The sequence below is a fragment of the Cyclopterus lumpus genome, chromosome 4 (genome assembly GCF_009769545.1).
Source record: "Cyclopterus lumpus isolate fCycLum1 chromosome 4, fCycLum1.pri, whole genome shotgun sequence".
Classification (NCBI taxonomy): domain Eukaryota; kingdom Metazoa; phylum Chordata; class Actinopteri; order Perciformes; family Cyclopteridae; genus Cyclopterus; species Cyclopterus lumpus.
Genome location: NC_046969.1, coordinates 12,544,331 through 12,571,437, shown reverse-complemented (window position 1 = coordinate 12,571,437; position 27,107 = coordinate 12,544,331). Strand labels below are relative to the sequence as shown.

Sequence of the window (27,107 nt, the reverse complement as noted above, 5' to 3'; positions counted from 1 at the left end):
GACAGTCGCAGCAGACGGCCGTGAGCTGCAGGAAGCGGGGACTAAACACTTGGACTGTGATGAGTCTGTCCTCTTGGAGGTGGCGAGGCGAACCACGATGGAGGCCAATGTCCTGACACCCTTCTATCTTTCACTTGTAATTGGCAACAAGTTTTCCTGACTTCCTCTTGGTTTTGGATTTATATAAACCAGACTGAATCAAGTACTATTGTAGAAATGTAAAAGCAACTAAGCATTAAAATAGATTATAAACAAACTTTTTGATCTCTCTTTTTTCAACATTACAACCATCACCGGAAACCAAATTTAGACTCCAAGAGGAAATACTATATTGCATGAGCCAGGCATGTGATAATACAGTATCTGATGAGATAAAGGGTCCCTTTAACTCAATGAGAATAAACAAGCGATTTAAAAATGAAGTACGTTGAAAATTCAATGCACACAACTAAAACAACATGTTTGTGTCTGCGTAGCGTCCCATTTAGTGCTGTACATGAAGGTAAGCTCGGCCCCGTTCTCCCTCCACCTGCGTGACGTCTGATGCTTTAGCCTGTGTGTGTCATCGCAGCCCGTCAGCTGGCGTCACCTACGCTTTAATCCCCCCCCACCACCACACACACACACACAAGGCTAAAATAGTTATAAACATTTAATTTGTTATAAACATTTAACTCATTTATTCAAAATATATTTTGTGTTATGTAATTATTTACATTGCAATATCATCAAAACTAGCAAAATCTGAAAACTCCCTGGTTTTCATTATAGTCTGTTAAGCCGTGTTCCTGATCATTTATGATTATGAGTGACAACCTCAAACATAACCATTTGGTTTCAGCTTCTGCTTCACTAGGAATGTTGGGACAGTCGAAACAATCTGTTGGCTTTCAAAAGTTATGAGTTTGAAAAGAAGAAGCTACAAGTATGGTCTTTCTTGGGATTTTTTTGATTTTTTAAATAATTTTGCTACACTTGCAGTTAGTAGTATAACGTCTAAAGTATTGTTTGTGACTATTGTATTTGATTAAACAGAAAATTCACCAGGAACTTCCATGTTTTTGGATAATGTCCCATTGGGCTGCGAAAGAATAGTTCAACGTTTTAGAAAATACGCTTATTTACTTTTACTTTTTCTTTAATGTCTGTGAGCTAAATATGAGACAGTGAGCTTAGAACAATAACTTGCCCGGCACCGTAAAACCAAAGTTATGCTTACACTTTGGTTTAAAAACAAAAGAGCTAATCATCTTCTAGCTCCACCGTAATATTTAATGGACTGGTATCCTTCTTCTCCTCTACCTCTCAGTGTGAAAGCAACCTAAATATTATTCCTTTGAGCCCAGTGAACCGAAGCTTATGCTGAAGTTGAACAATCATAAATAATGGGAACAGTGGGCCGAGGGGTAAACCTAGAACTTCAGTCATTGTTGCATCATCACACATTCATATGGTCCAAAAATGTAAATCTCACACATATTACACAACATGTACACAACATTTGCACACTATGTAACACACTATGTTTCAAATACTCTTTAAATAATAAAAGCCACAAATAATTTACCTAATAACTTTTTACAAGATAAAACAATATTTTTTTTTAAAGACTTAATGAACTGAAATATGATGAAGGGTGAAACATGAGAAATCACTGCTCAACTGTGATTTGGCAGGATATGATTGGAGGACATTGAAAAGCAGTAATTGATGCAGTTTGACAAATGAATTGCCCCTCACAATGATGGAGGACATCCAAAGACATCCATTCATTCAGGCAAGCAGAACAACAATGTGTGTTTTTATACAATAATTAAAAAAAAAAGGTAAACAGTTCCAGTCACCAGCGGCACAGTACAAGTAGTAGAAGTAGAAAATAACAGTCCATAATTCAAGTAAATATCAGTTTATTCTGCGCATTTGTTTGGCTGCAGACTCCCAGGTTCTGATCCAATCAGGGCGGTGAGGTGGGAAAGGTGAGGGGTTGACCGGCGGTCCCAATACAACGGTCCAGTAGCTCTTTAAGCCCTGTTAACTGGTTCCCTCCATTCATCAGCTTCTCCCTGGGAACACAAGCAGAGATTCATGAGACAAAAGACAGGAGCTACACGTGTGGTGTGCTTGACCCATGGCGGGCCTTGAAGACCATCTCGTGTCCAACATGAACACAAAGCCAGAGATGGAACTCTGTGTTTGTCTTCTGCTGTGGTTGATTTGAAGCACCAGTATTTGAATCTTAATCGAGTGACACACAATCATGATAAAGCAGATGAACTCAACTCAACTTTAACCTTGAGTGTTGCTTATTAATTCACAGATATTAAAACAATGCTCCATGCTCTGTGTCTGGGGTTTGTGTGGTCCTGAAAACAGTGTTTCTTCTTCCTGCTGAATCCTGACTAGATGTTGTCATCTATGGGGCAAATGATCTGTACATTTCTGGCTGTATAACACAAGAGTCACAAGCTAAGCCAGGGAAAGGTTTTGTTAAGCACCAATGTTCAGGTATCAAGAAATGCGGTGCACGCTTTTGTATTTTCGTACGTTTGTATTAAAAGGTTTTTAGTCAAAGGGGTGAAGTGGGTTTTAGTAAAAGCAAAAGCTTGTTGGTTAAGTCAATTCTTTGTTATTTACATTTGTGTACACAACTAAACGTTTTTTTTAACATCACATTGAACTGTCCATTGAATAATTGAACAACTTCACTGCGTACGATCTGGATGAAGCTGGATGACTCCACACAGACATTTTGATGCGTCAACTTTCTCAGAACAGACAAAAGAGCTTCTGTGTGCAGCTTCTGGGTCTCAACGGCAGCCATTCAGGAACACTTTCCTCCAGCGGAGTGAAACAAATGCCTGGTTCCAACGCCACGCACATCCAAGCCGTTACACACGCACAGACAGAACACATACATGGTCGTCCGTGTGAGCACAAACACGTCTACACATTGGCTGCGAGAGTCTTGGCAACAGCTGCCTAGCAGCGGAGACACTGAAGGAGCTTGTTGCTTGTTTGTTTCCTCCTCTGCTTTGTTTCCATTGGAACGTTATGTAACTCCAGAGCAGAGAGGAGGAAAGAAAAAACAGTGTGTAACGCCTGCTGACGGCCCGGCCCCTATTTTCCCCCTACATCCATCAATCACCCTCCCTTTCTTCATACAATAGTGCAGCTGTGTGTTTTCATAACCTGTGGAAATCGCAGGTTGTGTAACAGACTTTTTGTGGACCCAGAATGTGTTGGTCCATCACAAATGATCTGCTTTTACAGACCAGCATGCTCCACGGACAGAGGCTTCCAGTCAACGTGTTGACTTTGTCAGAACTACAAATGAAGAGCATCGAGCTCTCGCAGGAAGGATCTCTGAGCTCAGTCGCTCCTGTGCATTACATACCAACCTGTATGTGTTTGATGAGTCATTAATGGATATCCCCAGGAGACAATAACTTATATATAACAATAAATTATTTTAGAACCACATGATATGTGGAGATTTGACTGATTACTGTTCTCCTTAAGCCAATCCTGTTATGCTGCTCCGGGTTATTTGGTTGGACTCATTGCTCATGCTTTGAGATTCTCTCTTCATAATGTTATTAACAGTGTTTTCCGTCTTTCACATTAACCAAATTATGCTGTGGTGGCTTTTGTGTTGAAATCTTTTTGCACATTTTGATCACATGGAGAAGCCACGGCTTTTTTAAAAGACGGCTTTCCATTTGAAAGCAAAACATTGACCTTAGAAAGGCTTATGAAGGAATGACAGTTAATGATAACAAGGTGGCACTGCGCTTGCTTATAACATGTTTGACCTAAAAAGACTTGCAAAGACTTGGTCCAGTCCAATTAGAAGTGATGAAATAGTGTTAAAGTTCAGTAATAATATGGAATCATATGCAATTATTACTTATATATGTCTTCTCCAGCATTTCTAACATGGCTATAATGTTTTTTTCTAATCTGTTTAATCAAACACGACGCAGTTTCTCTTCAGTGTAGCTTTTGAATAAAAAAGTAATTTATGTAAGGCTTTAGGCTTTCTTCAAATAAACTATGTGTATTTCTCTATAGGTTGGTTAGTTTATGAAACAGCAGTTGGTGTTTGCCCCTGGTCATTCTGTTTGACTAAGTTACATAAAACGTATGTGGAACATATTTAATATAAGATAATGCTGAAAGGGTTGGTCGCCATGGATGAGGAGCTGGTGATATACAACACAGTGGAAAGACATGAAATGATGCACATAATCAAATGGTCTCGGACTTAATGATATTCTAGCAAACGGTGAACAGCAAATATGTTTTGTTTTGTTCAACTCCCAGCCACTCTCCTACTAAAATCGACATGGCCTTCAGAAAAAGGCTTCCTAAACACACATGTTCATGCATGCCTTTCCCAACCGTAATGCAAATCATTTAGGAGTGTTCCACACACTCCTGGCTAAGCACAATAAGGTTCTCCTGCATGCAGCATGCATGTAGCAAGTTGCTCATGTATGCTAACTGCACATAAATTAGAAAAGACTCTGATTAAGAATCTTTAAGTGTACTTGTTCTTTACCGATTGCGAAATAACTAGTGTGTGTGGTCTATAAATATGTATAGAGGTTACCTTTTGATTTGTGTTTTTTTCTTAAAGCCAACAGGCGTTTGTTATCGAGAATGGTAAGAAAAGCAAAACTGTTATTTAAAATCTGACATTTCTAAAATCCCCTGCCTTCGCCCTATGTCAGCTGGGATAGGCTCCAGCGCCCCCGCGACCCTAATGAGGATAAGCGGTATTGAAAATGGATGGATGGATGGATGGATTTCTAAAATCTTATCTGCTGTTGAGGCCCCCCAGGCTTTATATAACTGATGACGTCATACCGCCGCACTGAGCACCGAAATCAAATATTTAACACTACGGATAATGCGTTCACTAAGTAAAGGCCAACATCACTTTACAGTGAGTGTACCAAATAAAATATTTACAATCACCACACATTCAGCTTAACTGTAGCTCTCAGTGGCGCCCCGCCGTAACACAAGCTGGTGGCTGGTGCCTTAAAGCTCCTCCACAGAGTGACGTAGCAGATGTCATCTTTTATACTGATAAACCTTTGGTTTCATGTCACTATCATACTTGCTTTGGTTAAGTTACAATTATACAATAATCATTATCAATATCAACAACCACCACACGCCCCCCCGCTCATCCTTCTGGGAGACTTTAACATCAAGACAGAGAAGTCATGTGACCTGTTACTCTTACTGTCCTCCTTTGCTCTCTCGCTCAGTCCTTCCCCTCCTACTCACAAAGCTGGCAACCACCTTGACTACACCTTGACCTCTCGTTTCCCCAATCTGAAACACAGGTAGCAGCACGAATCTCTGCCTGTTTGACTGACATCTCTCAGTGGATGTCTGCACACCACCTGAAAATTAACCCGGACAAGCCTGAACTTCTCCTCCTTCCAGGAAAAGGCTCTCTCACCCACGACCTGACTATTACCTTCAACAACTCAGTGTTGGCTCTGACTCCGACTGCCAGGAACCTCGGTGTGACACTTGTCAACTCTCCCTGACTGCCAACATTACCGCAATAACACGCTCCTGTAGGTACATGCTGTACAACATCAGGAGAATCCGACCTCTTCTCACTCAGAAGGCGGCACAGGTTCTGGTCCAGGCTCTGGTCATCTCACGGCTAGACTATTGCAACTCCCTCTTGGCAGGTCTTCCTGCTAATGCCATTCGACCTCTACAGCTCATCCAGAATGCAGCAGCTCGACTGGTCTTTAACCTCCCGAAATTTACCCACACTACTCCGCTCCTCCGCGACCTTCACTGGTTACCGGTGGCCGCCCGCATCCGCTTCAAAACATTGGTACTAGTGTATCGTACTGCGAACAGGTCGGGTCCGGTCTACATCCAGGACATGGTCAAACCGTTCACCCCAGCTCGTTCACTTCATTCGGCTTCTGCCAATCGGCTTGTAGCTCCTTCACTTCGAGCTAAACACTCAACAAAATCACGACTGTTTGCTGTGCTGGCTCCTCATTGGTGGAACAAGCTCCCCATTGACATCACTTTTTCGACCATACCTTGAATAGGGAAGGTAGCGCCGTAGTAGCACTTTAGTAGCACTTAAACGTCTCTTACTGATAGAACTTTGTAGTTTAACTTTATTGAAGAAATTGTACTTTCTCGATTCTTGTTGTTCTAAGTTTGTGCTCATGGTTTAATGCACTTATTGTAAGTCACTTTGGATAAAAACGTCAGCTAAATGACATCTAATGTAAAAGTACTAATTTAATCATCTTTCAAGAAATCATCTTTCAAGACATCAAGAGCTATAATATATCACTTGCAGCGGTGTACCGGCCTTCGCACCATAGCCCACGTCGGGGGTACAGGCTGGACGCCGGCTCACGTGGCCGAGAATGTCTGTGACCGTCGGCCAAAGCGGCCATCAGTTAGACGTTTTTTTTTCCTGCATGAAGTGACGCTGGAAATTATGCTTTGCAAACAGTCCACCACGTGTGGTGCTTTATATTGCTCTACAAGTGTAGACAACATCATGTAAATGTCATGTCAATCAGATACTAGTAATTAAGTAACTAAGTAGCCGAAGCTTAATACTCTGTAGAGTAGACACAACCGGACACGTGTGTCAAAGTTCAAGTCAATTGGTCATTGTGACCAATGGGTGTGGCCAAAACACACTATAGGGGGCGCTGTAGAGACATTTCTATAATGCTAGACTCCTAAAATATAAAAAATGGCACCAGTCCTGATATGCATGTCAATTTTGGGGAGCAAGATAAAGCCCCCAAAAAGCCAATAAAATTGCATAATAATAATAAAGTTTCAATAGGGCCTTTGCTGGCCCGATGTCGGTGCTCGGGCCCGAACAAGTGGTGCAATTGTTTTGAGTTGTTGACATGTCCACCGTTATTGTCAGAGCTCTGCTGGAGATATCTTTGAGGAGGGCTATTATGACAAAGTAATGCCTCTGATGCTGGATTAACAACACATACATGCCCGGGCATGCTTCAACAAAGAGCTCAAGAGTTCAGGGGAACTTGAGACATTTTGATTTTGAATCAAACGGTCTCATTCGGGTCAGAAGAATGTCATTGCCAAGAACATACATCATCAAACTGTGTCAAACATGTCAAATAAAGGGGTGTGGATCTTCTTTACAAATCAAAATAAAATCAAACATGTCCTTGAAGGCCAGAGACAAAGAGAGCAAAGAACAACAATGACACACAAAGGGCACTAATGAACAGAAAGAAATAATGTCTGTTCTTTTGAAATAATCAGTTGAAACTAAAGTTAAATCACTGGACTAGAAGATGGAATCTTTCATCTCTGACAAACACAACTAAGGTGTGCACATCGATTCCTAAGAAAAGATAATTCATTCTCTAGAAGAACAACTTTAAAACTTGTAGGTTGAGTTAGAGGCCCATAAAAACAGAAGGGCAGGGCTGAGGGTGAGAGTTAGAGTTAGAAGTATTGAGTCATCTGATTTACCAGACAGACATCTGCTGTTTCAACAGTATATAATCAGTAATCCTTCTTATTTTCGTGTGTGTGTGTGCGTTTGTGCGCGCCCTACCTGTAGTCTTGTCGTGAGAAACAATCAAGAAGGTCTTTGGCTGTCAATCTGGAATCCATATCAACAATCTGAAACACAATGCATATGAGCCGAGTTAAAAATTAACCGGCCACGGTGAGCTAAACATGACAGACCACTGCGGCGGTAAAAGGTCAAATTACTTTAATAAATGGCACCCATCTAATTTCATACCAATAACATGTGAAATGGTACCAACCTTATTAGAGTGGATGATGCTGAGCAGTGCCTGACCTTCTTCTAAACCAGGGGCTGATGACAAGACACTGAGATGGACAAAGAAACACACACATTATAGGGACAACCTTTTTTCCAGCTGAAGCTTGAAAAGGTGACATGTAACAAAATGAATACACAGCACTTGTTTTCTCTACCTATATCAATCCATCAACATGCACCCAACCGAAATGCACAAATAGAGAAAAAACAAACCAAGTCAAAACGGAGACAAAAAGAGAGTGAAGAGTGCCAGCCAGCAATGGAGTGAAGAATGAGGAATAGAACATTTACCTAAATTATCCATATCTAGTGTCCACAGAATCAGAAAAATGAGTGTGAGGGAGATAAAAAAGAGAAAGCGCCTGTATGGAATGAGTCATAGCTTTGTTCAAACATATAACAAATTAATTTGGCTACACAGCATAATGTTACTTTACTGCTCCCATCATTACAGAGACAAATATCTAAACGCCCTTGTAGTTAAAAACATTATTGTCCAAATTGTTATCACCATTTTGAATTGGTTGTACGGATTCTGCACTATACAATGTTTCCTGTTTGCAGCAACGTGAAACAGATTCAGAGGGAAGCACATACAACCGAGAGATAAGTAAACAAACCACAGCAGAGTGCACACTAAATAAAGCGAGCCTGGAAACATAGCAGCATGAGTTTGATGGTCAACATGAACAAACTGGGATGGCAGAAGTAAGAAGTAAGAATGGCGCAGCCATTTAACTGCAATGTCTGGCAGGTAAGAAGGGAAGTGACGCAATGATCTCAAATCATCCGTTTTGGCTGATGGGCAACTTACACGACAAAAGTAAAACTTTGTTAAATGTGTCAATTTTACTTTTTTTTCAAGCTTATTTTTGGAGCATTTCCCAATCAAAGAAAAGGTTTTCTCCCTAGTAGCTGATACCTAAAGTGTAGAGAGTAGGAGGTGCCGAGTGACATCTGGATAAAACAGGAATCAATCGAAACTTTACCCTTTAGCTGACAAGAGTTTATCGCCCCCGGCCCTCAAAGAGACCAAAATGTCAAAGTGAATCCTGTCCGGGAAATAAATAATGTACTGACTCCTAAACTGGACCTTATACTTGTGGGATGTTGGGTTGTTTTATGTGCGTGTGTGTGTATAACTGTACAAATAATAAATAGGAGAGGTTTATTGTTAAGACTTGAGTTACAAACTTATTAAAGTTCAGCCATCTTTGTAAAGCAGTTATATTGTATTAATGGAGCTCATAGTTATGAATTATGGGATGTCTTCTTGCACCTGCCATGACAGTAATGTGAATCATCACCAACTTAATGGAAAACAAGGATGTGACTGCAAGCAACTGATGTCAGCTTGAGAAATACGGTGATATTATCAAAGAAGACAGAACAAGAGTGTCACGGCTCTGCCCTTTCTCTCTTTTCCTTGTTTGTTCCCTGTTACGCGTGTGTGTGTGTGTGTGTGTGTGTGTGTGTGTGTGTGTGTGTGTGTGTGTGTCTCGTTGGCGTGGCTTCCGGCAACTGGCAATCATCTCCACACCTGCACGTCATCTCCGGCACCTGTCTCCAATCACATCATCAAGTCCTCCCTGTTAAAACACCCTGGCTTCCCTCTCTCCAGTTGCCAGATTATTGCATCATTTACAGTGGTACCTCGACTCTCGGCTTCACTAAGAAACGTACTTTGCTTGTTACTTGTGATTTCCTGCTAACCCCTGTTCCCTGTGCCCAGGAATCCCGTACCTGCACTTCCGCTCACGCCACCTCCGCTCACGCCACCTCACCACCCCATCTACGCTCTCCCGGTTCTCTACAATAAACTATTTACCTCCACCCAACCTTGCCTCCCTGTGTCTGCGCTTGGGTCCGCCACAACCAAACTCTCACAAAGAGCACAAAACTGATACGTCATTTTGCAATGGCATCAATTCTTCATGGTGGAAATGTCTCATTGCACTCAAGCAAAGACTCACTGAGCTTCTTGCCTCTTTGTGATTACCAGTCTAACAGCTGGAGGATGTAAAATGCAAGCAGTTGCCAATTTTTCTAGATGCCACTGCAGCTCCAAGTCTACACTAGGAAAGCCCACAGGAAGTGAAACAGTCTGAGGAATAACAGTTAGCAATTTTCTTTTCAAAGGCACTGTGAGAAACCCAACTGTGCTACAGTGTAGCGCTGTCTACTGCATCATGGTAAAAGTGATAAGGCAGAGCTACAAGGTCAAGCAGATTAACATTACATGCCGAATAGGGCCTGAGAGCTATGAGCATACAACACACACATATAACCAGGACACAGGAAAGAGTAGGCTGGTTAAGGACAAGTGAAGGACAGTTTAAAGGGGCTTCTAAGTTGGACTGGCTGTTGAGACACAAGTGAGACCCCCCTGTGAATGAGGAGGGTTAAGGGTTTAACGAACATGATACAATCGTTATGGAGGGTGTTAAAGGAGATGTATTCAGAGGTGCCACACACATTCCTCCTCAGAATCTTCTTTCTAGACTTCAATTTATTCTCATGCTTTAGAGCCCTGGCTCTTTAAACACACCAAGGATTTTACATAATGTATATAGCTATGGTGAAAAGGTTAAACCTTTGTATACAGGGCATACCTGTACAGAAAGTAGGAGGAGGAGATTAGACTATTTCCATTTTGCAAAAATTTAACTGTGAACACAACACTGATATAACAGACACTTCCTTTTAAGTTAAAAAGGAAAAACCTATGAGCAAATAGTTTATATTTACACATCAAGCAACACTCTTTTATTTGGAATAATGTTTCTGGTCATCTAGTAAATCTAAGTTAAATATTAACTATCTTTTTAGCTCTGTTTTTGGTCTCCAATATCTCCTAAGCCAAGGGAACAAAGTGGTGGTTTGGCTGCTATTTGATCAATAGCTAGTTGCTAACTTTGTAATCAATTTTTAGAGCTTTCGTGCCGAGAATAGCTGCCTTCTTTGGCTGAAAATAGCACTGAGAATGCTGAGTGAAACAAAACAGCAGTTTTTCTGTTGATAATATAAATGCTTATATATTGTCATAATGTTATGCTTTTGCCAGGTTACTCAAGTTCAGAATAACACATAGAAGGTGAAATTTGTGTCTGGGAATGTCTGCTTCTCGGTAATAGATAGCGCCTTGGATCACAACAAACCCATATGTTATTGACTAGTCTCATCAAAAGTGGCTTGGCCTTGCAGGGCTCAGTCCTGTGAGATGGTATTACCCTTTTGAACCACGCTTACACTGTGAAACTAAAACAATGAGTTAAAAGGTGCTAGAAAGCTCTGTAGAGGGGAACTGCAAAGTCAGGTGATACTTGTGGGTTCATTCTCTCCTTACACATACAAGTTGTCATGTGATTCGTTGTTAATAGAAAAACCCAGAATAGACTTTTGAACGAAAGTCATTAGACTGAATATACAATTGACATAGAACAGGTAAAGAAGCAGATTGTCTGGTGGTATGTTTAGACTTACAGCAGGGATATGAGTGGGCTAACATACCTGCTGAAGGCTTGGAGCAGCTGTGAGACCATGGCGGACAGTTTGTGCAAACAGACCAAGGCGTCCTGTGGTGGCGGAGGACCTCCCACCAGCTGAGGTCTCTGCATAGTGTGATGGTCAAAGCCCAGAGCTTTGAACACTTCCGAGCTGAAACATGACAGGAAAACATGACCTTAGGGGCCCATGGAATGGAATAAAAATAAAAATAAACAACCTCCAAAGAGTTGTTTTTGCTCTTGGAAATGTTCTCCTCATTTTCCTTTAAAAAAAAAAAAAAAAAAAAAATCAAGCAATTGTTTTGTGACAATCTGTAAAAAAAAACATCATCCTCAAATGTTCTCGACAGGATAATCATCCCAGGAGTCAAGTCCCTGTTACACCCACCTTCTGTGATACAGATACAACCACATGTTCTCAAACAGGGCCCACACTTCCTGGTGAGAGACCTGAGCAGACGTGGATTGTTTCTCTTCATCATTATCATTCATGACAACATCACAGGCAGGAGCTTCCCTCTACACACACAAACACACAGTGCTGCATCTTTAAAATCCAACAGCGTCAAATAAAAAACGGTGTATAATATGAATATGCATTCTGCTGTATGAGTAATCACTGTTTTGGTAATCATTCTCAACCCTTTCAAATCTAATAGAGAATATATTTCTCCCAATAACTATCTTGATATAAACCCAATAAACAGAAACAGGGTATAACAAAAATATCTTTGTGTATTTCTGTGCTTCCAAACCACCGCACGGCAAAACACAATTCAGAGGGTGCAGTATTCTAGAAAAGGATTACACTTCTTGAACAGAAGTGAAATTAGTTTGAGCTGCGAGTGCATGCAACATCACATTTACTCCGAGCTGACCTGCAGTTGTAGCTTGTTGTAAATGTTGTCCATTATGGAGATGGCACTGGGAACGAGTCTTGAACTTTTCCTAAAAACGTTCACAAGCTCCTTAGCTTGTTGGACGGCTGCTGAGGTAGTGCTATAGTTTGCTGTAAACCCTGAGGAAACACATGATAAATAGATATGAGCCATCAGACACGTGCCAATCGATGCATATGAAGGTATACATACATTCAGTTGACAGCTGTTTTGGTCCACCTAAGCAAAAGGGATGAGGATGTCCTGTGTCTGTAACCTTTTGAGAAGAACTGTCATAAATATATAGATGTAGAGCAAAACAGCCAGATGGTGACAGACTTGTGTTAATGTGTCTGTTTTGAGACTTTCGAGATACTGAATACTTGAAATTACATTGTATGGTTTTATATACGTACATACCCTTGGGACATACTGTGACTTTAAACATAACATACACATACCTAGCCATAATCCTAACCCAAGTTTCAAGCTGTGTTGTCATAAATCCATCATCCCTATGACAGGTGCCACCATTCTCTAGCCCTTACCTATCTTACCTGATGCAAATCTAAGGTATACTATGCAACAATGTATAGACTCATACACCAGAAATCCCTCTTAATCATCACTTATGACCCACTAGAAGTGTGTGGCAGTGTCTGTCTCTACAGAGCTCCGGCCCTATGTCTGTACTTTCTCTTTTCTTTGCATTCAGCTACGTTCGGGATGTTTCTGGGCATCAGCCTTTGTGTACTTAGTGTGTAGCCCCCACGCATTTGCAAGCACGCATCCAAGAGGACGCTACGAAAATGGAGGACACAGCATTGAAAAAAAATAGTGAGGCGAATGACTGTGAATCTGGTGATGTTGAGCCCGGGGGATGAAAGGCCATCTTTGAATGTTGTGTTTACAAATAGCACGCAACGATTCCTGCATTGTATGTCTTTGAAATTCAGCCTGTCACTTTTTGGGAGGCCGTAAAAGGTCTGTCCTCACAAATGTAGCTACAACGGACCACATGTACACTCATAGTCTGCTTAAAGGAGACTAGAAAATCGCATGCAGTACTTTTCCACTTGTGCAGCCTCACCCTCACTTTCACTTTCACCTCCTCCTCCTCCTCCTCCTCCTCTAAAACGCCATTGTCTTATCAATTAACTGTGCCATTGTTATAGCAGCCAACCCCACACAGGTGGACAGAGTGACCAACACACGCACACAGAACTGTAAGCGTAATGTAATCAGATCGAGTCATGAGGTCCAGGGCTGCAGTGAACCAGTGAGCATCTTTCTGACACACATTTGAGTGTCCTGTTTTAGCAGATTACCTAATTCTGTATGTAGTTCTGTAGGGTTCTAGCGCAATGCAGGACAGACCACGTCACACCTCAGTGGAGTAAGTGTTATATCTGAGGGATGACTCAGTATCTTACTGCCCCTGTCCGGAGAAAGATAAAAAGGAAACTAACCCCAACCCCAAATGCAGTATTCAAACTATTACAGTGGCACAAAGAATATCAATACCTCTGGGAGCAGATGTGAAAGTTGATGCTCTTGTATCTCATGTAGTAGCTCACATTTATTTAGTCTTTTCCCCTAAATCTATTGTTTGCATTCAAAGGAAGATTAAAATATGTTCTAAGAAAACTGCCATGAAATGTGTTCATCGACAGTGTATGGCATTATCAAGCCTAATCAAATACCAGCAACAGAGATGAGGCTAAATACAACAAAGCAACACACGTGAGTTGACACAATGTAAGCCATATTAGTAATCCCAGTTTATGGCAACATAGCTAAACTCCTTTCTAAAGAGGCTTGATTTATTTGTCTGAACAATGTGGAGAAGATTTTTAATTTGTTTACTGAATTACATATTAAGTTTGGGCCCATTACTTAGTAATGTGCTTAAGTGTTTGGACTATAGCCAAAACAGACGAGATTGTTTACAGAAACAAACATTTAGAAACATCTACCTGACCGGATGATCCTCTATAATTAGTTGCATGTATTATCTATTTGTTTTATCATGTCTTTACTCGTTTTTATTGAACATTTGAGGTTATTAATTATATATAGTGAATTGTTCAGTTAAGGATGGTGCCAGTCATAGCTGCAACAAGATTCAAGACAAAACCCCAAGATTATACTGGAAATCTTTATCTGGGGTAAAAAAAAAAAAATATTCGTTGTTGATAGAAAGAAAAACATTTAAAAAATGTAAGCTCACTTGAAGACTGTTGAAAACTACTCAGATACATAACAGCCTTTCCCCCTTCTTCCACACACTTACCTGAGTTGAAGAATTTGATGAGGAATAAAACAGTGTGCAGCTGGCGCCGTGGGACAACGTGCCCAAAGACAGCAATCCAGTGCTTTTTCAAACAATGCAAGACATCTTGAAGAGTCCAGGGTGGTTTTAGGTAAACGATCTGTTAACAGAAGAAACATCACAAGACAATTGACAAAATTAAAAATATTGCAATGTTCAAAATGACAGTCAATCTGGCCTATCTAGCCCACAAGAGAATATTTGTCCTATATTTTCCACCCAAAACATATAAATCTGATCTAAAATAAACCAAATATGCACCTTTAATCCCTTCATGAATACCGGATATTAGTTAATTTAGAAACAGTAATTAGAACATAGTCTAAAAGCTAAATTGAAATTCCAATTCACAATTTTACCTCTAGCCAGAGTTCTTCGTAGACGGTCTTCATCTCCACCTCTAACACATCGGACAGCACGTCTCGCAGACAGTCCGATAGTTCAGAACGGCTGGGGTTCACTTTTGTCTTTTCTTCATCCTCTCTTGTGCTCAGTAGCTTGTTGTCTGTGTTACAAACATACATACATACATACATACATACATAAATACTGTGTATGCGTGGATACAAAACAGATACCCATAATACACGCAGTGGTTATGTTCTACAAAAGATGATCTGCATATATTTGCAGCAGGAGAGCAAGCAGGAGCGTATGGCAGCACAAATATGGCAGCTGTTACACGACAAATACACCGTCCAGTCCGTGTATTTTTTGTTTGTTAAAACTGCTAAAATGTCACCTGAATCAAACACGTAATACAGATGTGAGGAAAATAAAACATGGTAATTAGAACGGCTGTGAAGAAATGGCAAGGGCATGGATGGTGTGTGCTGTTAACTATTACACCATGATGGAAAATGGCAAGTCATTTCCTTGTTTTGCAAAAAAGTCCACGTTAATCCTTGGCTCACCTTTCCCCTCTCCAGAAAGGCCGGTTCTCTCTTGACTGTGTGGCTGGGCTGGTGTAAAACACCTGCTCTGCATTGGTGATGACAGGTGAGGGCTGACGTGGGGCAGCACGAGACTCCTCGTGTTTTGTGGAGGATGAAAGTCATGTCTGGACTTTCTAATCTCTTCTTCCAAATCATTCTTGCTGAGGGCATTCACTCCACTCAGGAGGGCCTTACTGCATAGGTTCTTATCATTACTAGAGAGGAAAGAGAGGACAACATGTTTTTTTTTATCTGGCAAGTCTATATAGCAGTGATAACACAAACTACATTAGGAACCTTTTTGTAAATCGAGGTTTGGTCGCTAGCATACAATTCAGAATTATCTGACTTATCTGAAATAATTGAATGTCTGCAAAATGATCAGTAACAGCATTTGGAAATAGTGGCAGTCAGATAAGTAGGTCAAAAGGAAAAATAAGGTAAAACAATACAATGGCCCACTATGCAAGCTAAAAAGAATCCCTGGACTAAACTCTCCATGCTCAGCACATCTATTCTTGCCCAATTATTCTGTCTGGCCTTCTCTCTCATGAACTGGAACTATCTGGCTGGGCCCAGTCAGTCACATTCATGTGCATTATTTGCAGAGGACACAGACTCTGCAGCAGCAGCAGTATATGCCATAGGGGGAGGGGGAACTCACGTGCATAGAATGAGAGCACACTCTGGGTACAGACTCTGGTATTGCAGGCAGCACAGCAGCACCCTGTCATCATTATTCTCAGCATTCTGACCATCTGGTGACAAGGAGATACAAAAAGAGAGGAAGGAAGTGGAGGGGAAAGACAAGAGTGACAGAGAAAAACATGACAGTTTGTTAAAAAGACATGTTTAATTCAGTACAATTTCCTTTATCACACCTCTTTTTGAGGAGAACCTTACACCACTGATATATTGTCTGATCAATATACTAAACAGCTAAGATGTGGGTTAGGTCATGCCAGGGTGAAACCTGCCCTTGAGACTCACAATATGTGAATGCTGAACTTAGTGATAGTGCCACCTTAAGAAATTTCCCCCCGGGGATGAATAAAGTATATCTAATCTAATCTAACCTAGTATTTGTGTAAGTGTTAGGCAACGCATGGCAGCTCTGTAGCTGTGTGTAATTTAGAAAAAAATAGAAAAGTTACTCATGGGTTAAGAGGCTGCAATACACACCTCAAACACTGTACCATGCTCAATAACATACTTCCAAAATTCCACAAAATTAAATCATGTAAGCTCACAATAATTTAGAAGTTAATGACCAAAAACCCACGAGGACAGGATTGTTGATGTAAAAGATGCTTTTACTCGTAAAAAGTGCTAATTTCTTTGACATCAATTTCTGTCCTGTATATGTGTGCTCTTTTGTAACCAAGGGTGACATTTATATTAACCTGCTCAGCCATCATGTTGTTGTCTAAGATAACACCCAACAGTTGCCTTTAGAAATGTGACATGTGCTCATGGACAGCTTATGGAGACAATAACCACTCTTAACTGTTAGGTTCCGTACTTGGTTGTAATACATTTGTACTACTTTCAATGCACAGAGAATTCCCATATGTTCCTTAAATAAGTACTCACTGCTGCTCTCAACAGCCTGCTGCATAGACTGCCCCCACAGGTCAGTTCCCGGCTTCTTCAAAGAGTTGTGAATATACGATATGGCAGGAGCTGCCAGGTGCCCCACAGAACCTGACATGCCTCTCCCCCTCTTTAGGGAATCCAGCTCCTGAAGCACCACCCAGGGGATCAGGACTATAGGGAAGCCCACGGCTAAGAGAACATGAAGTGGGGAGAAAGCAACTATTGATGTTTCCAAATTAACATGAGCATTTTATTATTATAACTACAAATAAAAAAATAAAAAATTGGAAATCATACTTTCTTGGAGCATGTTTTTGTATGATAATGAACATTGTTTGTCGGGGGACAAACAATGTCCTTTTCAGCTATTGATTGTGTGATGAAATTATTTCTTTGTGAGCAGATGCTTGGTCTCTTCTTTGCATACTTAGATTACCTTCCTGCTCCTCAAGTGTGCTAAGATAACTGTATCAAGACTTGACATTAATTAGCTTACTATTAAAGTACTATTAAAGTAATTACAATTATCTGGAAAATGTAAGTGCAAGGAATATGGGCAAATACAAAATCAAACAAAAAGGGCCAAGGACAGTTAAACATGTATTGCGCCTTTAAACTGGGGATGTGTTTAGAAGGGTGGGGACATCTCCTATCGATGTACAATAATAACTCAGCCACTGCTGCAGAAGAACTTCAAGCATTTGGCTCATAACTGGACAAACTTGGGAGTGAAAACTATAATGGCATGTTACATCATTATTGAACATATTTAATAACCATAAATCATTCTACAAGAAAATGCAAGTATTAAAATCATTCTAACCTCCAAGGCCATGAGATTTGATATTTTTCACATAATCCAAGTGACTGATGAGAATGTTGGTGTCCAAAACAAGGATTAGCGCTTGCCGAGGAGCTTGTTTACCTGTAAAAAGAAAGTTCATATATATATATATATATATATATATATATATATATATATATATATATATAAGAATAGTTTTGATTGTCAAAAGTTAACAACAAAATAAAACTAAATTAAAATGGATGTAACAATTTCAGCCAAAGTTTAGTGCCTGTGTAGGTTACGGATCAGAATTTCTCTTTCTTCATTAGACAGAATTTTGTGATTACTTTGTTCGATGGCCTCCTGTTTTACATGGGATTAACATTTGAGACTACATTCCACAGAGAATTTATATTTACAGTTATGATGAGTTTCAATTTCAAGCGTCTCTCAATTTAACAATAAAACGTACATTGTGCGTCTGCAGCTCCCTCCTTTGGAGGGTCTATGTCCATACAGGTGAGTTCCCCATAGATTTGCAGAATGTTCACCTCCAATCGCTTCTCAGAGCGAGCAAGATGAAGCTCTTCAACCACTTGCATCTACAGAAAAATACATTTTGGAAGAAGAAACACTCCCTTTCCATTTTTAAATATTTTACCAACATAATGCAGATGTCATTTACACTAGTCATTTACTACAAGTACACTAGCTGAAAAAATTAATTACAACAATTTATGTGTGAAGAAAATGTCATGGAAAGCAATAAATGTAAAACAAACATTGACTCAGATTAAATTAATAATACTTTTTTATTACCTGGTCATGCCACAGCTCAGTGACTGTATGAGACAGAACTAGGAGTTGGCTTGACGAAAATGACCTCTTATCTTGCCCTTCAGATGAAGAACTAGGTGTAGCATCCAAACAGCAGGGAGCTTGTTGGACACGTCGCTGCATGGCGTTGCTTCTTGAGGGCCTCGAGTCTGAAGGCTCAGTCCCATGTTTGAGATTTCCGTTTGAAGAACTAGCATTATTATTGTCACTGGTGCTATCTACTGGACTTGGTGGAAACTGAAGAGGCATATGTGATTCACCGCGGCATATTTGTTCCTGAACAGATGATGACTTGACTGTCATATATGACATCAATGGGACATTTCCTGGGATTGTTCTGACATTCTTCACCACATTTGAGCTACTAACTGAGGTAGTCTGCTTGGATGAAGTGGAGGAATGCTCTGTAGTAGAGACAGAGGGAGTTTTTGCCTCTGTACACAGGCTCCGTTCGGCCTCATTTTCTCGATGCCTTTTGCACATCTTGCTGAACAGATCTCGTTTCTTCTTCCATGAAGAATCTTGAGAGACAGAGGAGGACTTGTTTGGTTCTCTGTTCTTGGAAGTCCATCGTTCATTTTCAGCTCTGCACTTCCTCGTCAGTACATTCTGTCTCTGTTCATTCTGTTCAGCAGAAACCAAACTCGGACTCATACGCTGTTTTTTAAATTTGGATGTGCTCCTATGGGAAGTTGTTTTCTTTGTGCTGCCTTTAAATGTCTTCTCTGTCCTCTGAGGAACTGTACCTGCATTGTTTGAGGGTTTAGAAGTTTCCTTTTTCACAGTCTTACACCTGACAGTAATATGTTTATCTGAACTTTCAAATTTTGTTTTTGTACATTCTTCTTGCTTATAAACAGGTTTCAGGTCTGTTGCTTGTGTTCTTGATAGTCTGTAGACAGTATTTTTGATGTGGCGGGTGCTTTGGGAAGGATCTTTAACGGTAGAGAAAGCACACTTTTCTGGTTTTGCTGAACAGCTACATGTAGACAAACAGAAGAAATATTACCTTCAGAAATAATAAACAAACATATTTATTAAGTGAATGATATTCAACGACATAATGTCAACATTAATGTTTTGTTAAACGTCAAGTAAACTGTATCTAACCTCTTCTTTACATCTTGCTTCCTCTTGCCACTTTTGTAATTCTCAGTAACATCTTGTTCCTTGGATGACTGAAAACATGGTCAGACAAAACAATCAATATATTTCTATTTCTTCTTTGGGAAACTGTGATGGCTATTTTTCACAAGTATCTTCTGGCATTCATAGACAAAATGATTAATTGCAAACATAATTTCCAGATTAATTGATAATGAAACTTGTTTTTTACTTTCAGTCTTACTGCCTACAGCAAGGGTATTCAACTCAAATTTAAAGAGGTCGAGTTAGAGACATTTTCTTGAAGCAAAGGTCCAAAAGATCATAATGTCTAACTATTTAGTGATATATATATATTTAAATAGCCTTGTAGTTGTATCAACATCTGCATGTAATCAATATCTGTCAAATCAAATGAGTTCAGTACGATTAAAACACTTAACAATATTTATTATCACGTAATATAGAACTGGACATATGTGTGACTGCAGATAAGTATAATGTTCTCTCGTGAACTTTGCAGTTTCAGAATGCTGCATCTTAAAATAAAATAAATACAAAGTGAAAATTGTGCATGTTCAAATAAAGTGCTTAACTTCAGAAAAATAAACTAAAGGGAGGAAAAGCTTAATTTTACCCGTTTCTGTTTCACAGTCTCAACCAATTTTACAGATAATAAATCTCAACACATCTTAACAATTTAACAGTTTTAGAGCATCACTCTTATATCCCATTCCACCACTTTTTTGCTCAGTGGGAGAATTGAGCTCTAGCTTGTCCTGTCAGGATTTTAAACCTGGGCTTGAATGGAGTCAAAGCCATTCTCATGCACATGTGGAGGTGCTCATTGGTGAGCCTCGAATGATATTTATTTTTGATGATGTTCATTGTGGAGAAAGCTGCCTCGCAGTTGAAGGTGGAGCCAAACATGGTTAAGATGTATTGTCTCAGGGACCATTTGGAGCCAGAAAGTGGAAGGGTCAGTTCTTAGAAACTGCTCTTTCAGGGACACATCTGCTTGGAGATCAACCAGTTGCATCTGGAGAGGCCCAGGATTTACCCATTTAAAGTGCTGCGTGACTTCGTTTGAGAAGCCCCTGAAGTTTACGATCAGCTTATCAATGAAGTCAACAAAAGAAGACACATCTCTCTCTCTCCCTGAACCTGTTCCTGCACTGCTGGGAAGTGTGCATAGTCTCCCTGCAGTTCTTCATTGAACAACTCAAGTTTCTTTTGAAAGGAGCGGACAGCTGTCATCAGTTCACAAATTGAATTGTCCTTGCCCTGTAGCCTCAAATTCAGTTGATTCAGATGTGAAGTGATATCAACCAAAAAGGCCACATTATCCATATGTTTCTCATCTTCTAAAAAGGGAGAAAACGGTGTTGCCTTCTGATGTCTTAGCTCTGCAAAAAAAGATGCTACTTCCCTCCTGATGGACCAAAGGTGCGCTCAGACCCTCCCTTTGCTGAGCCATCTCACATTATTGTGCAGCAAAAGATCATCAGCATTGGCAGATTGATAAATGATGCAATGGTAAGCTATGAGCACTGGATTGTCCTCTTTCAGTCTTGCTACAGCTCCTTTCTCTCTCCCTATCATAGCAGGGGCTCCATCTGTGGCTATTGAAACCACTTGTTTTGGCTCTATTCCTCTCTTCGTTAACATCTCCTTAAAGGCCAGGTAGATATCTTCTCCTCTTGTACTGGTCTAAAGGGGAGTGACACCTAACAGATCTTCACAGAATGCGTTCTGGTCTGTGTTGAAAAATACTAACAGCTGAGCATTGTCACAGATGTCAGTGGACTCATCCACAGCTATACACATGGTGCCTTTTGCATGGCTTCATTTAGCTGGGTTAGCACATCCTGATTTAATATTTCACTTCTCTTTGTGGCAGATGATGCTGACATGGGTATTTGCTTTATCTTATCACAAAGCTCTTGTTTTAGTTTTCCGTCAAGTAGTGTTTCAGCGACGACACCCATGGCCATGTTGTTGGGCAGTGAATGTGTGGCTCAGGATCCTGGTGGACTGTTCTTGTTGGGCTGTGAGACCACTTATTTTCTGTGATCTCACTTCAGATTTGAGTGGGTATGTTTGTTCAAAACTTTTATGTTTTGTCTCATAATGGTGTTTCACATTGGCACTTTTAAGTGCCACGGTTTCTGAACATATAAGACACACCCCTGTGGGAAGTATGAACAGAAATGAGCCTGTCCATTCCGGATTAAATGCTCTATTTTCGGTGTCCACTTTTCTTTTTTTGGAGAGCGCCATTTGTTCCTTATGTTTCGCTCCCTTTCGCTGTCTCACTCGACTTTTTCTCAACTTTCTCCGGCGCAGTGGTCTGTTTCTCTCAATTTTTTTTCTACATGTATCGCTATCTTTCTTTTTCTTTCTAACATCTTTTCATGTGTAACTTGTCTCTAACTTTCTCATCTGTCTGCGCTGTCTGTCGAGAGATGTAATGTTTACCACACGAGAATGCATAGATTTAATTGGCTCACTAAACCACTACCGTAAAGACAGCAAAAGCATTGCGTCGCGTCGCCGGGTAAAGCGCCATGTCAGGCGGTCCGGGTCCGGGTCCGGATTAGTGACCTATGGCCTACAGTTAGAGATGTTGCCATACATCTACATTGTAGTAGTTATCCCCGTAATATCAGTTTGTAGTCTTTTAGTCTACTTTAGTTCGGTTTTTTTGCATGAATTTTACAACACACTTTGATTTGTCTGGTATCAGCTAGACTTGCCAAAAAGAGACATTCCTGATTGGTTACTTTATCTATGAACAATTGTTATATTATATCAAAATATGTATTGATAATGTAATGGGAATGTTTTTTTCTTATGAGCATCTTATATGCTTATGTAGGTAATGTTTGTTATTGAGTAAAACTATCAAGGTCTGCATTGGGAGACTCGTGGTCTATGCAGCAGGTTTTTAAGTAGAATGCACATCCTCTTCTCCCTATGATCAATAAAGGACTCATGCTTACATGTTAGGCTGTATGGACGCTGACAAAGCCCTCTTTGCAGGATACATGTATGTATCTATATGTCTTGTGTCAACACTGATAAGTACTCCCTTGTTTGTAAATGTCAAAGCACAATATTCCAATAACAGCCCCCACCCTTGTAAACTGTCTTTATAATGCTGTGTGATATTCAATCTTCAGCGCTAATTTACACATCATTGTTGTAGCTCTGAGCAACTGAGCCTCTTCTTGCAAGAATAAATACTTTAAAGATAATTTTTGTTTTTTGATATTTGTCATTTCAGCTTAAAAAGACTTAACACCTGGTACGGTATATTTTTGCCATGACAATATCATGACATAAAATAACATGCATTAAGACAGAGGATTTGATCCATATAGACAGGCAACAAGCAACACAACACTGTTGAATACCTTCTTACCTTTTCATATTCTTCCCTTGAAGGCTTCTTACACTTTTCTGTTTTTTCTGCACAGCTACATGTAGAACAGAATAAATATCACATTCAGAGATAATAAACAAACATATTAATTAAGTGAATGATATTCAACGACATAATATCAACAATAATGTGTTTTTAAACATCAAGTAAACTGTATCTAACCTCCTCGGACTGTTTATGTCTTGCCTTCTCTTGCCCCTTTTTTTATTCTCAGGAACATCTTGTTCCTTGGATGACTGAAAACATAGGAAATAAACATAACATTTCTTTCGCTTACCGCAAAACTATTCTGAAACAATTTTGAGTTTTTTTAATTAGTTTTATTCATAAATGCCCAATATTTGTTGGTTGTTTGGAGTTTGGACTATTTGGTTGGACAAAACAATCAATATATGTCTATTTCTTCTTTGGGAAACTGTAATGGTGTATCCTCTGTTGATAGACAGCCCTGAGCAACCAAACACTCCTGAATACGTTCTTACCTTTTCATTTTCTTCACTGGAGGATGAAGACTCCATGTGCTTTCTCTTTTTGGAGTTTTTTGACATTTTCCTATGAATGTAATTTTGAAAAGCAGGTCTTCAATGACTATGCATCATCACAATACACAACACTCCATGTTGATTTTCAACTAAGCACCTTCATTGGCTCTCGACGTAAATACAACTAGAGATAAAGAATGAAACTTCTTTTAATGAGGCACTACGATTATAAAAGGGAAATATCCCTTAATAACAGGGGAAATTAGTTAGCTAGATGGTCTGTCGGCATATCGTGTCATACGGACGTTTGACTTCGCGAAGTCAACTACAGTTAGATCAACACAAACCAGTTGCGTAACTAGTGCGTTACATGAATAACACTGTGTAGTGACAGAAACAGTACTAGCTTAAGTGTGGGGAAGTGTATACTGGACTCATATATAATGTAAAACTACAGAACAGCTAGTAGTATAGTAGAAGTTTAGAGCTGGCTGTTCGAATCACAAAACACAACCGACAGCTAAAGTCAACGTATAGTTAGCTAACTAGCTAGCTAACTAACTAATGTCACCGTTAACTAACGCGAGTCTAACATGACACGAACTGATGAAAAATAAATACGAACCCACAAGCAAACTGTCTTCTGGTACACGGATTTAGTGGCATAAAGCCCGTCTGACTCTAATTCCCTTTAACAACTGCTGCTCTTCCGTATCCCTCTTCTTCTACGACTATTTCTTCTTCTGGTGCTGCGTTACCTCCCCTGACTGGACTGGAGTGTAAATCTGGTGAGAAATACAGGCTCGTTGCTAGTTAACGATACCCGCAGTATACGGTACGTCAGCTGAGCGGGTTATCTTAATAACATAATAATACATAATGATGTATTAGTATTATTGTTAGTTATCTTTGACAGCATTACAACCAGATAGATGTACGGTTGTTGCAGCCCCGTGAATTCAACAGATTAATTAATTATTCATTCATTTATTGCAGTTCCCATTGAGTCACGTGAGGCTGATAATTCCTGAGCATTTGGTTTGATATAAACTACATAATTAAAAATGTCCCTGAAACATCAACTCTAATAACTAATTCCCAGTGTTTAAAAGGCACCTGCGTGCTGTGTGATAACAATCACCAACATTCCTCTGATGCTATAGAGTTTTCAAAAAGCTAACCCTCAACATTATCAATCATGCAATGCCAAGTTTAAGAAAACTCTCTGAAACCTCGGATGTATACAGTATGTTCCTTTATGAAGCCAATACTGAAACAACAATTGCTGTCATATGCCACATAGTGACACTGTAGCTCCATTCAGAAACCCTGCCTTCCTTTGCTCTTGATATGCACAGTGACTGGCATTCACAATGAGCCACCTTTGGGTCCCTGGACCATGGCTTGAGAAACAGTTCTGTTGAAGACGGAGGTCAGACGACTAACAGATGAACAGTGAGTATTACCAGCTGCAGGGAAGAATATCTGACCACTTCAATAATCTTGGACAGGAATAGCGCAGAAACAGTTAAATGCATTGGTATTCAGTTGATGACACAGTTTGGATTAGATCAGTGACATAAACGATTATATTTGAAAATTGGAAACAGCTTGTCTGTTTCGTAGTTCAGATTGTTTATTCTTCTGGATTTAGTTGTGATAAGATGTGTTTATGTGGTGAGTTGTGATGAAGGTCCAGAAGTCTGATGTCAAACATACCGGTTCATAAGATTTCATCATCACAGGGTTACATTTGGTAGAGCTTCCCTTATTAACCCAAGTTATGAAATTTAAGCGTCTTTGTTAAGATGCAAAGCTAATTCACAAATGGAAATCTGTCCTTATGTTATTCTTGGTGAATAAGGGGAGACAGAACCCCCTCTCCTTATTCTACATTTCTTTATGAATTTAACTGTCAAAAAGTATGTTCTGTTTATTTGATTCCACAATCATGTTCTTGTAGACAAATACCAAATGCCTTCACTTTAATTAAGGTGTTGATCTTAACAGTCACATTTGATGATTTTGTTCCATAAAACACAATAATCGGCCTTTAAAAACCCGCCATCTGAAGTCCAGGTAAATTCAGTTAAATCTTTTGCAGATGTTCATGCATTTTCTTTTTGCTTGTCTTTTGCAACTTTTAAACATCCCTTAACTACATGCATGGTATTCTTTTGTCAACACAAACTATATAAGTCCTGAGTTCCAGAGTTCTCATTGAGCTTCCCAAAACACAGGAAAAATTATGCGGGCGCCTGTATAGATTTACGAACCTGTCGTGAAAAATCCCGTAACATATTATTATAGAAAAATTCAAGTTTGCGAAAACATTGTTTTACTATTCATACACACAAATAGGCTATAGCATTAAAATATGAGAAATAAAACTACACCACAGTCTGGAGAGATTTTACTCCAAATCCTTTTTTTAAAAAGTCTGTACGGCATTGTAATAGTTACAAGTTTAAAACATGTTTTACCACAACAGTTTTTATACACAATGGCATGAGTAAGATACAGTGTGAAAGCACAACGTCCAACTGGTTTTATCAGCTTGTATCTATGATATAAATTAAATTATTAAATATGTTGAATAAATAAAACAAGGTCAGTATATTCACTAATGAAGATAAATAAACTTGAGTTTCCAATTCTGTTTATTCTCATCTTCACTTCAACATATAGACAGATTGCTGAAAAAATAGGATAGCAGGCATTTATTAAGAGGTGTGAAGCCAAGCTAGAACTTGACGGCCAGCAGTATACATTTGATAAAATCAGGGTGAAACTCAAGTGTGGAAAAATAATAGTTTACAGATCTTTGAGACTGATTAAGAGGTGAGATTCTGGCACATTTGTGTTCTTCTGTCTTTCTGTTTTTCTGGCTGTTTATTCCTATGTGTCTCTCTCACTTTCCATGACATTGAAATACATCATTTGGCTTTAATCAATGAACAGATTTGGACAGATGGAGAATGCTTGTGTGTGTGTGTGTGTGTGTGTGTGTGTGTGTGTGTGTGTGTGTGTGCGTGCATGTGTGTGTTTGTGTGTGAAAGGGTGTGATGTTTGAGTATGTGTTGGGGTGTTGGGGAGGGTCTTTGCTCCGTTATTAGTTTATTCAGAAACCCGAGCAGGGTTTGAAAATACAAAAATATGATTTTGGTCATTTAAATAATGGTGTGCATGTGTGTGTGAGAGTGTGAGTGGGGGAAAGAAAATACAGAGAAAGAATAGGTGTGTGTGCAATAATTGATTTCATGCTTCCTGAATTAAGGGCTGCATAGTTCCTTTAAGGTCAGGGGTCACAAGGGGTCACAGGATGATTATGGGAATAAGTTAGAATACAAAAAGAAATT

At 39.7% G+C, this 27,107-nt stretch overlaps 1 protein-coding gene across 2 annotated transcripts; it reads right to left on the bottom strand.

The window, feature by feature from the left end:
• Window positions 1-639: 639 nt before the first annotated feature.
• Window positions 640-24,513, bottom strand: swt1 (SWT1 RNA endoribonuclease homolog). 2 transcript variants are annotated; one of them, XM_034530405.1, is made up of 19 exons: window positions 24,374-24,513; window positions 23,749-23,818; window positions 23,429-23,502; window positions 23,246-23,300; window positions 19,828-19,895; window positions 18,700-19,696; window positions 18,353-18,482; window positions 17,917-18,018; window positions 17,091-17,282; window positions 16,162-16,255; window positions 15,477-15,712; window positions 14,922-15,067; window positions 14,524-14,662; window positions 12,231-12,370; window positions 11,741-11,871; window positions 11,357-11,503; window positions 7,827-7,893; window positions 7,610-7,677; window positions 640-2,063 (listed from the first exon to the last, which is right to left on the bottom strand). In XM_034530405.1, exons 1-19 carry the CDS (start codon window positions 24,412-24,414, stop codon window positions 1,955-1,957), a joined length of 3,006 nt encoding a protein of 1,001 aa, XP_034386296.1. In that variant the 5' UTR covers window positions 24,415-24,513; the 3' UTR covers window positions 640-1,954. The 2 variants fall into 2 exon arrangements, with proteins under 2 accessions (XP_034386296.1, XP_034386297.1); XM_034530406.1 differs by having other exon boundaries at window positions 642-2,063; window positions 24,378-24,501.
• Between the last annotated feature and the right edge of the window lie 2,594 nt (window positions 24,514-27,107).

Coding starts and splice junctions, on each gene's coding strand:
- swt1 (XM_034530405.1), bottom strand. CDS start 24,414: ATGCCACTAAATCCGTGTACCAGAAGACAGTTTGCTTGTGG. Junction 23,301..23,428: donor GACATAAACAGTCCGAGGAG/GTTAGATACAGT, acceptor TTCTACATGTAG/CTGTGCAGAAAAAACAGAAA. Junction 11,504..11,740: donor TTGTATCTGTATCACAGAAG/GTGGGTGTAACA, acceptor GTCATGTTTCAG/CTCGGAAGTGTTCAAAGCTC.